The 12,585-nt window shown below is 38.3% G+C and overlaps 1 protein-coding gene across 1 annotated transcript in view; it reads left to right on the top strand.

Annotated features, from left to right (window-relative positions):
* The window catches only part of LOC121866369 (dual specificity mitogen-activated protein kinase kinase 1-like), a 63,680-nt gene that overhangs the window by 13,561 nt on the left and 37,534 nt on the right, over nucleotides 1–12,585 (top strand). Inside the window, 2 exon segments of the mRNA XM_042365996.1 lie at nucleotides 1,176–1,287; nucleotides 5,415–5,591. Coding sequence (XP_042221930.1) covers nucleotides 1,176–1,287; nucleotides 5,415–5,591 — 289 coding nt within the window.

Consider the following 12,585-nt stretch of genomic DNA (forward strand, 5'->3'; position numbering starts at 1 on the left):
ACAAGCTGTGTCTACCCAATATTTGACCGTAGTGGAGTGGGAGACACTCTTCTACCTTTTCAAACACAATTAAAAAAATATTAGTACAGTATTGTAAGAAGTAATGTTTGGCACAATAGTTATCATTCCAAAAAGCAGTTTCAAAAGAGTATTTTGTTTTATACATGCAGTCTCTAATTTACAAAGATCCAGAGCTAGAAAAAGGCAGATTCCTGGGTATTGATTTACAGAATAAAAATCTTTAGTAATGATGCTTTTTTGTAGTACAGTACTCCCTCTTTATCGACGGATTTTTTATCGACGGTTTCGATTATCGACGGATTATTTAGACGGATTTTTATTTTGGCTTTATTTGAACTCTGCGGGCCTTGTTTGTACTTTCGCCGCTAGGCGGCACTAGTGGCGTGACTTGTATATACTGTACACTGTATTGTTTACTGTAAGGACCGATGTTCACTTCAATAAATGAAATCGTAAGTTTGCTAGTATTTTTGTCCACTTATTATATTATTATTTATACACTATTATTTAAGGTTATGTGTAAAGGAAACGCATTAATGCTTAAAGGTACATTTATTCAACATATGCTAATAATAGCTAGAAAAATTACGTAACCATCACGGTATCGACGGTTTCTTTATCGACGGCCGTCTACAGAACGTAACCCCCGTCGATAAAGAGGGAGTACAGGGTACTGTACTGTATACAGTAAATCCTTGCTATTCGCAGGGGTTAGGTTCCAAGGAATGGCACGAATTGGCAAAACTGCGAATAGCAACTTTACTCTCTTAGTGCATTTAAGTCACCAGTATTACTCTCCTTCATATGTGGAAGTTTAGAGCTTGATGAGGTGTACTGTACAGTAGAATGAAATTTAAAATTACTGCTCTATCAAGCATTTTACTTGTTAATTTTTACTTATAATAATATTGTACACAAATTTTTTTCATTAAAAACATGTTTTGTAGCATTTTAAGATTTGTTATTTTTTAAGGAACATGTACAGGTACAGTATCAGCTTTTATAAAGGGAGTGTACAGTGTAAGAAAATGGGATCGAATTTACAAAAGGTTTTTCATGAACGGAGCCTTTTGTAAAATGGAGACTTCCTGTAGTGAATTTTTTGCTTAAATATATTTATTGAAAATTAAAATAAAATATACCCTCTCTTACAGTGAAGGTGAAATTTCTATTTGTATGGAGTACATGGATGGCGGATCCCTTGATTTATGCCTAAAGAAAGCCATCCGCATTCCTGAGACAATCTTAGCAAAAATATGTTCGACGGTAAGTTTAAATTTATTCATCTGTTTATTACACCTTGCTTTGCATTTTCAAGGCAGGCCTAATAACTCATACCTATCCATCCATGCATTTTTCTGTCCACCCAAGTATGTTAGCAGAATCAGGATTAAGCAAATATCAGTATCACATTCAACTACCACCTGAGTACTGTAGGTCCCTAAGTTATCCATCAGAAAAGCTTGTAAGATCCTTTGAACCACTATCAACTCAGAGGAAGTCATGTTTGTAGGGGGGTACCCTTTTTACGTCATCAAGAATCACTTCCTCCCTTACAATAAGTTAACTTCGATATGAAGTAGTGCAGCACTAGAATGGGATAAGCGCCGAGACCAGCCAAACACGATTTCTTTGTGAAATGTGTATTCCATTCTTCACCTTATCAGATACAAATGGTGGGTATCTCTTTCAAACATTACAAACATGGTTAACAATCCTTTGAAAACATTATGTTCGTGCAAACTTACTACAGTAACTCAAACCGGTCTTGGTGCTCACAGCCTTAAAAACAACATATCAGTAAGGTATTGTTATAGGATGATGTTGATGACGCTGAGCTCAGTAGTGGTATACTCGCCAGTAATTTGGTGAGTACTGTACTGTACTGTACTGTACTGTACAGGTTTTCCTTAGTACAGTAGTACTCACTAAAGGAGTGCAGCTGACAAGCATTATAACTATCACTATTAAAAAGCTTATTATTTAATATTTAATCTATCTGTTATTATTGATATAATTTTCAGGGTATCTGTGTTATTGGTACAGTGCTACTTTATTACAGTAGTGATACAGCACTGTACTGTAGTTTTTGAGGAGTGAATGGTGTCTTTATTATATTTTGCCAAGAAAATGTCCACAATTTTCTATAAAACAATGATACCAATATGTTCAAATGTTAATATGTCGTGACATCAATTTACTTATAGCACAACTTTAGAAGCGATTTTCTATGTTTATTAATGACAGCGCTTATCCCATTTTGGCACTGGACTACCTATATACAGTAGTTTGGGACACTTTTGTACTGATGAATCTTTATATACTGTAGAAATTAAGTGACTTGCAAGACTGAGAAAATAATAATGTACAGTAAAACTCCCATAATTCAAAATAATAGGGGCTTTTCCCCTTATGAATTATGAGAGTTTACAAAATAGGAGGGACACCTCCCCAGGGGGGGTGTACTTTTCTGCTATCTGCCTAAATAAAAATTTAAATGCTTCAAATTACAGTACCTTTTGAGGTGCTTGGTCCAGGGTTATTAGACATAATGGCTCAAACACGGCAAGTGGAAAAGCTTGTGCTGTAAGCCATAGATGTGTACTCCATGACTGAACAACGTGGACTGACCGAAAAATATGACGCCTATAGTACTTGACACTGAGTTGGCAACATCCCATTGCGACATGTACGTTATGTATATTCATAAATGATGCTAATTTGAAATTTTACCAAATACAGTAATAAATTTTTTTTTAATATACTGTACCCTGTATTATATATTATTTAGAAATTTTACCAAATATTACAGAATTTGTGATACTGTATACAGTATATTTGAGGCCACTGCAGTAGTATGGACACACAAGGGCACAAGTGATTTATTTTTTAAATAAGAGAAAAAGGCGACTTTCGCAAAACGTCCATCGGCACATGGGGACCCTACCTGCCTTTCTGGTAGTAATTTTTTGGTCATAAGACTGGTGTATGCCTTGCCTTCATTCCGAAGCCTTTTTGCAACATTACTCTTCCACGTGTGAGGCCTACACGGATGTTTACGGCCCAGCCTCTGGTTAACTCTCCTCACTTTCACTCACAACAGGTGCTGGGTTATCCACATATGACACACTTTGTGATAGAGAAAACCTTGTTGAAACTTGCTGTGGTGGTAACTCGATTTTGGTCGTAGTGGCGCTTGTGCCCTTATTACGGCGGTGGCCTCATTTCATAACCGCAAAACATTACGAATTATGAGTGATTTCGAATTTGAGTGGTATGAATTATGGGTTTTTTATTGCAGAATTAATGTACAGTGCAGTATAACTCTACATAGATCAACTCACTAGTGGATTAATAGTTTCACAGTTCAGTACTTCTGCATAAATTTTATTAGACTGGAGTTTAATGTATCGGGTATCATCCTCTTCACTAACATTGAAAGACAGTGTGGTATCATTTGAAATTTATTTTAAGAGCATGATGAAATGACGGTACAGTATTCCATTAAAGCTTGCAGTTTTAAAGCTTGTGTCCCTCGGAACTCACGCACTGAAAAAAAAAAATCTTATTCTGCCTCTTGACCAAGGAATAATTTACTGTTTTCAAGTCATATTACCTCAGTTGCCGTTTTTCCAAGATTCATGCGGCACTGGAAGTGTGTAAACTTCTGTTGGTAGGCCCTATGGTCTGAAGCAGTGAATGTGATATCACTGGCTTCCACTCAAGGAGCCCCTGATCACATGCATGGTGCAAGTGGGAAGGTTATTTGGTGATATGCCACCTGAAGAAATCGGAGAAGAGTTAACAAATGAAGGACTGGATTCTTTACGAAAAAAAATGAGCAAGATGATCAGGAAAGAGATCTTATTCCAGTTCATTTAGAGGAAACCATCTGGACATTATTTTTATTTATTTATTTATTTTTATTTTATTTTTTTTCGGGCAAGGAAAAGAAGCACTTCTGGAATTAGACTCATCATTAGACCGAGCACTGAAGATAAATTTAGTAGCATCACTCAATGAAATCTACAAAAATATCAAGTGCCAGAGATCTCAACTCCCTATCATGCTTTTCTTCTCCAGAGTTCCCAAAACACTAGCTTCAACTCAATCTTCTGCCTCTCCAGCCACCCCTGCATCTTCTGTTACTCCAACTACCCATGCCACTCCAGTTACTCCAACTACTCCTGCCACTCCAGTTACTCCTGCCACTGCCTTTGAATCATGGCAATGCCCTCCACTCTCAACTTGCCCTCTGAAGATGAGGATGACCCCAAAGTTCTCTCCTCCCGACCCTCATCATCATCATCATCACCATCATCATCTCCAACTTCATAATCATCACCTTACCTATGGCAAGGGGAGAGTTGCCAGGGATCAAGAGGACTCAACACCTTAGAACAGTACAGAGTATTTGTTATTTCATGTTTGTTTATTATATCGTCTTCTGCCAATCATCATATCATTCATTTTACTGTATGGGATCTGTACTAATGCCCATCATCATCATTGCAAGATCCAGGATGAATAGTGAGTGTTCAGATATTCACTCAGTATGGTGGCATTTAAACTGAAATAAGCCTAACCAACTGTTGCTAGATGTGCTATTGACAAACTTCTCACTGCTTCCACACTGAAGATCACTTCCTACACAGAATACACACCCATGCTCCTCTTATTTCATATTTTATAGTATTATATTATATTTTCTTTATTTCTAAGTCACATTAGAGTATTGAAAAAAATTTTCCACAACTTTTATAGTTTAATTATAGGGAACTATGGCACCATGCATTACCCTCTCCCTCCCTCCCTCCCTCTCTCCCTAAGGCGGGGTGGGGTAAAGGCCATTGAGACCCCTCGCAGCCAGTAGTGGAAGGTGTCAAACGCTGTATGCAAGCTCCCACGCAACCCATAGTGCAATCCACAGAGAGGCACACTCCATGAACTGGCATGAAAATCTTGAGGAATTTGCTTTCTCGAGGGGTCCATTTTACCTAACCCCTGCGTGCTTTAAGGGAATACTGTACTGTATTACTGTATATAAAAAACTGAATAACACCTCCTCATCAAACTTCACTTTGGTTTAATACTGTACAGTATATGGTATGAGATGGACAGCATTTAAGGAGTGTTATAGAATGGGTTAAGATGAGAAGGAAGAGAGTATATATGAGTGACATTTACAAATAGAGTGAGGCCATAGGCCTGATGGTAATGGAATGTTAGTAAATTAGCATGTATGGTGAGGTAACATGATTAGTGCTTCAAAGTTCTTCTGTTAGCCACTACTGTATACATACTGTGAATATTGAAAGTTGCATAATTTGATGCATTTAGATGAATGACATAAATTGGTAATTATGACATTAACAAGGTTTTATCATCTACAGGTCTTGAAAGGTTTGGCATATCTCCGTGAGAAGCACCAGATCATTCACCGGGATGTAAAACCCTCTAACATTCTGGTCAACTCCCGCGGAGAGATCAAAATTTGTGACTTTGGAGTGTCTGGCCAGCTGATCGATAGTATGGCTAACACATTTGTGGGAACGAGAAGTTATATGTCAGTAAGTGTAAAATAAGGATTTCGAAGTAATGTATTGTAGATGTCTCATTAGACATTAAATTGTTATAAAATAAAGCAAGCTCTTCATTTTAGCTTGATACGGTCCTCCTGCCTCATGTAAGGTGGCCCATGCAAAGAAAAGAAAGAAAAAAGTAAACCTGAAAACATTTCGGTTTCTGCACAGTTATTAGCGTTCACTCAAACTCGCCCTGCTTTCGCCAGCACTTTCTTCCTTAGGGGATAAAATATAACCACCACTCGTTTTTGTCTATATGTCTCATTCTTCAGCTGAGTCTCTCCATAATTTATTTCATACCATTAAATGTAATTTGTATGAGAACTTTAACCTACACAAATTCAAACAAATTAAAATTATATACATATATATACAGTGAACCCTCACTTTACGCGGTCAATTGAACCCCCGCGTAAAGCGAGAAACGCGTAAAATGAGCAACATTACATAGGGATTAAATGAAATAGAGACCGGCTGACCCCCCAAACTCCACTTTTTCCGACACAATACCTATGTTCTAGTAAAAATAACCTCTTAATTTTATGATGGTACATGCACATAATTAATACTTAAGAGAAATAGAGAAATACAGTCGCCAAGTTAATGTCCATTCAAATAATGGACTTGACTCCCTCCCCCTCTTCTCACACTACACTCGCTGGCTCTTCCCTCTCTCGAGAAATTTTTGGGGGAAAACCACTAGATTTTAAGGTATAGTAATAAATAATACCTCAAACTAAAGTTAGGATAATATAATTGACATTGCTGGATTCCTTGTAAGACCAGGAATATTTTGAATATAAGCGTCATATATTTTGCACAAAAGATAACATATTTACTCAAGAGTAAACATTATATCTAAAATTTGTATGTCTAATGCAAAATATATGATGTTTATATTCAAAATGATCATCAAATTGTAAGAATTCCAGCAATGTAAATTATATTCTGGCCGGATAATTTGTCTGAATTTTATGAGCTAAATAAAAAAATTATACTTCACCCGTGTAAAGGGGTACACCCACCGCGGAATGTGAGCATCCTGGGTTCTGGCAGGGCACCGCGTAAACGTGGAAACGCGGAATGTGGGACCGCGTAAAGTGAGGGTTGACTGTATGATATATATACAGTCGACCCTCGTTAATTCGGGCCCCTTTAATCTGGATTCGGATAATTCTGACAAAATCTGAAAGAACTTTTTTTTTTTTTTTTTTAGATTTGTAGGAATATTACCTCAGCGGACCTTAAGCTAAAATGCTGGTCCACCCACTGCTGGGATAAAACACCAGCGTCTTTTGGTTAAATTTAACATCACCATTAGTGTGGGGGATGCAACTTTTAGCTTCAGACATGAAAAATATTTACCATTTACTGCCAGTAAACAATGGAAACGTAAAATATGTACCAATTAGTAATGAAAAGTTGTGCAGTTACTTCAGCAAATGAAGCTCACCAACTTACAATAGGCTAAATTACCTTAGCGTGCTTTCAATAGTCTATGTTGAAGTTCTTAGCACAGGCTAACTTATCATATCATATCTACGGTATCACAGTTCTCGTTGATCTACAAAAATACCGGTAATAAAAACCTTTTGATATTTCACACTTAAATAATACCGTTAATCTACTTCAACCTCCTATTGTTTACAACGGCATGACGCACCACCAGCTGTTGAGTATCAGCTAGAGCGGTACCCGTGTTTTTCGAATCGTTTTCAGTTAAAAAACTGCTACATCACATGTATATTTTTACCTTAACTGTGCCTGAATGAATATATTCTCGGAAATAAATAGTAGTTTTGCTGAAAAGCCGTGATGTACTTTAATGTAAAATAGGATAAAATACATGGCTAACAAAAGATTTTACCTAACCTTCCGATATTCAAGAGAAGTTACTGTTTTTTTTAATAGTTTTGGTTAAATATTGTTATATTACAATGGTATTCTATTCATACTGTGCTTGATATAATGCATTCATGGAAATGTAATATTTTTGCTTAAATGGCGTCGTAATACAGTGGAAAGTGGGATAAAATCGTGGCGAAAACAATGACTTTCTTTTTCTTTAGCTTTCAAAAGATGTTACCGTAATGCATTTCGAATGGTTTCAGTTAAAAACTGTTGTATTACAATAATATTCTATCCTAATTGACTTGAATAAATACTATGATACCATATTTCTGAATATTTTCATTAAAATCCATCCAAATCACTTTCCTTGTCATCGTCTGCAGCACCAAACAGCTTCTCCCAGTCCTCTCCTTGAACAGGGCTAGAGGGTACATGTTTTTCGAATCGTTTTCAGTTAAAAAACTGTTACATCACACGTATATTTTACCTAAACTGTGCTTGAATGAATATATTTTCGGAAAATAGTAGTTTTGCTGAAACGTGATGTATTTTAATGTAAAATAGATAAAATACATGGCGAAACAAAAAGATTTTACCTAACCTTCCGATATTCAAGAGAAGTTACTGTTTTTTTTAATAGTTTTTGATTAAAATACTGTTATATTACAATGGTATTCTATTCATACTGTGCTTGATATAATGCATTCCGCGAAATGTAATATTTTTGCTGAAATGACGTCGATAGCTTTGTTGATGATTAAATTGTGGTTTGTGGTCAGCTAGGTCGAATGCCTTAGTGAAGTCAATGAAGGCGACAGCTACAGACGTTTTTCGTTTCTCCAGATGGCGGTATATGTAGTCGAGAAAGCTGACAAGACAGTGAGTGGTGGAGGAAGTGTGTGTGTGTGTGTGTGTGTGTGTGTCACGGGACCCGATGTCGCTGATCTGGCTTACTATAGTTTCCTCAAGTGCGACCATGTATCGCTTATCACTGATTGATCTGGGTTGTCAGCGGAAGAATCATGGGACAACGGCGGGTCTGTAGAGCTTGAGTAGCAGTGACTGCCAAGAGAATGGCAGCCTGCTCGTGGCGCCAGCTTTTGTTTCTCCTCTGTTTTGGTTGGTGTTAGAAGGCGGTTTACTGCTCCGTGCTTGTTTTTTTTTGTCAAGTTTTGTACTTTACTTACCCTTCACCATGGCACCAGTGAACAAGTGTGTTAAGGTTGCTGAACCAGCCAAGCGACGAGCGTGTGTATTCTCTGGCTTAATGTTCTGATGTTCCTACAAGGATAAGCATGCACTTGGCAACACACCCACTGTTACCACCTCTCTAATCACCCCACCTTTCTGTTTCTCACTCCATAATCTAGAATATATGTAATGTAATATTGAAGGAATATGACGTTCATTTATACTTGCACTCAATTTTGTGGGGAGACATCAGCTGTTCAGTTGTGGCAGCAGCCAGTGTTACCAAACAAACAGATTGACACATCATCTCACCACTTACCACAATCTCCCCCACCACCAGCTCCGAGTCACCACCGCTCCTCTATTATCACCACCACTCCCTCTATTATCACCACCATTACCTCTATTATCACCACCACTACCTCTATTATCCTCCCTCTATTATCACACTCCTCTATTATCACCACCACTCCCTCTATTATCACCACCACTACCTCTATTATCACCACCTCTATTATCCCTCCCTCCCTATTATCCCACCACCATTACCTCTATTATCACCACCACTCCCTCTATTATCACCACCACTCCCTCTATTATCCCACCACTACCTCTATCACCACCACTCCTCTATTATCACCACCACTACCTCTATTATCACCACCACTCCCTCTATTATCACCACCACTCCCTCTATTATCACCACCACTCCCTCTATTATCACCACCACTCCCTCTTATCACCACCACTCCCTCTATTATCACCACCATTACCTCTATATCACCACCACTCCCTCTATTATCACCACCACTCCCTCCTATTATCACCCCCCTCCCTCTATTCATCCACCACTCCCTCTATCATCACCACCACTCCCTCTATTATCACCACCACTCCTCTATTATCACCACCACTCCCTCTATTATCCTACCACTCCCTCTATTATCACCACCTCCCTCTATTATCACCCACCACTCCCTCTATTATCACCACCACTCCTCTATTATCACCACCACTCCTCTATTATCACCACCACTCCCTCTATTATCACCACCACTCCTCTATTATCACCACCACTCCCTCTATTATCACCACCACTCCTCCTATTATCACCACCACTCCCTCTATTATCACCACCACTCCTCTATTATCACCACCACTCCCTCTATTATCACCACCACTCCTCTATATCACCACCACTCCTCTATTATCACCACCACTCCCTCTATTATCACCCACCACTCCCTCTATTATCACCACCACTCCCTCTATCCACCACCCTCCTCTATTATCACCACCACTCCCTCTATTATCACCACCACTCCCTCTATTATCACCACCACTCCCTCTATTATCACCACCACTCCTCTGTATCACCACCACTCCCTCTATTATCATCACCACTCCCTCTATTATCACCCACCACTCCCTCTATTATCCCCCACCACCACTCCCTCTATTATCACCACTCCCCTCTTATACCACCACTCCTCTATTATCACCACCACTCCTCTATTATCACCACCACTCCTCTATTATCACCACCACTCCTCTATTATCACCACTCCCCTCTTATCACCACCACTACCTCTATTATCACCACCACTACCTCTATTATCAACACACTCCCTCTATTATCACCACCACTCCCTCTATTATCACCACCACTCCCTCTATTATCACCACTCCCTCTATTATCACCACCACTCCTCTATTATCACCACCATTACCTCTATTATCACCACCTAAATCATAATTGCAGTGATGGTTTGCTTTAGCCTGAGGAGATGGCATGATGTTCACTGTACCATATACCACCCACCTCCCATCGTCCTCCTGTATCTCACTAACACTGTGACTCTCATTGTAATATGACTGCATTTGTGATACTAATGTGTGCAGTACTGGTGTTTTGTGTTATTCATTAATTAGTAAATATGTCTTACTACTGTACTATTATATCTTTTAGTGCACCTACACATTTTTGGGGCTATATTTTGGTCAGTTAGATGATGCATATTTGGGGTTGTGGGACGAAACTGATGTTTCCCATATATTATGTGTTTTGATATGTACGGTTTTGCTTATCGAAATAGTTTTCTGGAACCTAACCCCCGCATATATATGTACAATGAAAGACAAGAGTCGTGTCGTGAAATTTGGTGAAAACCTATGCCGAAGAAACAACTTTGGTGCGCTCTGCCTTGTGGTAGGGGTTCTCATAATGTTTCACGAGTTATATTTAATCTTTGAACAAAACCGCGACACGCCTTTTTGTCTTTGATCACACACACACACACACACCTATTTATAATACAATATATTCAGTACAGGGAACTAGTTTATTAATGCGCCCATCAGCCGCTTGACTCGGCCACCAGGCGTCAGTTTGATTTGTTGACAGTGGAGTGAACATCGATTTTGTTGGCGTCTTGAATATTTTTCATTTTTACATTGAAATTATTGGTCATTCTAAAATTTAGTTAATATATTGATAATATATAGTGCAGTGCAGTGTTGATTTAAATAAAATAATCTTGAATTACACCTAGTGAACTTAAAATTTATTGGTGAAATGACTGCATCAAGCATGGGTCCCCTGAAAGTTGATTTCTCCTCCATCCCCACTTCCCTTCTTTTCTCCTTCTCCTCCACCCCACTTCTAATTCTCATCATCATCATCAACCCAGGAATCTTCTACATACACACCTCAAAGTAGGTGTACTTTACTGCATTTTTTTTTAACTTTGTATGTATTTTTCTATGAGCTGGAACCAATTACCCAATATCCCATTGAAACAATGGATTCGTTTACTTGAAATTTTCGGTTAACGAACGACTCTGGAGATGTTGTTGTGTTCATTAACCGAGGGGCTACTGTGTGTGTGCGTGCGTGCGTGCTATTCGTACTAGTGCTGATGAAATTGAGACCATTGTTGATTCTTAGTCTTTTGGAGTGTCAATAAGACGAATCACACTCTGAGTGGAGTGATGGGGGAAGGGGGAGGAACCTCTGGGTCTCAGAGATTCCCAGCACTGCCACCCTCCCACCACTCGCCATCGCCCATCACTTTCCATCACCCATCACTCGCTTGCTTTGCCTTTGACCATCGGTGAGTACAATACTAAATATTAATTAAACATTATAGTAGTTTATATCTACAGTACGTATATGTATTTACAGTGTAAAATATACAGGTATTTATGATCATAGTTACATTATCTTGATACAGGTACATGTTATAGGGGTGAGGGGTGGCTGGAAATAAAATCTACTTACTTTTTAAGTATCTTGTGGGAAAAATTGATCGTAATGTTTGTTCACATACTGTAATGTTGCGGTTTACAATAACGTAACCATGACATTAACAAGGGACTTTAATTTATATGTATTTCGGCTCATTTGGTGCCAGGCTAACTTGATATTATCATGAAATAATCACTTTCCCCCCAAAATTATCCCACACTCTATCCCAGATGAATCATTGTCATACTAAATTCCTTGTTTTTGAAGCATGAACGGCTGTGTGCTCTCTTTCCCGCTGTGTTAACAATGCTCTCCATCTCTCATGCTTGCCACAATATCTGTCTTCAGCACTTAGTAAATAATATTGTAGAATATTTGTAACGCCAAACAAATGCTGTGTTGTACTTAGAAAGTTATTAAATAATACGTATAGCATTGTATTATGCGGCTGTTTATTCCCAGATTTATTCATTAATCAGTTGAAAAAAAGGACACATGGAGCCAAATCGAGCCATCATGTATTAAATAATGTTAGGAAGGTATCTCCATATCAAATACAGTACTATACATTATTTTATTGTGACCCTGTTGTAAACTGATTTGCTAAAAGCGCTCTCACTCCAGGAATGTATTCTTCTGATACAGCTTATCTCTTTATTTTTGTAAGATTATAAATTTACATATTTTATT

The sequence above is a fragment of the Homarus americanus genome, unplaced genomic scaffold, assembly GCF_018991925.1.
Source record: "Homarus americanus isolate GMGI-L3 unplaced genomic scaffold, GMGI_Hamer_2.0 scaffold32583, whole genome shotgun sequence".
Lineage (NCBI taxonomy): Eukaryota > Metazoa > Arthropoda > Malacostraca > Decapoda > Nephropidae > Homarus > Homarus americanus.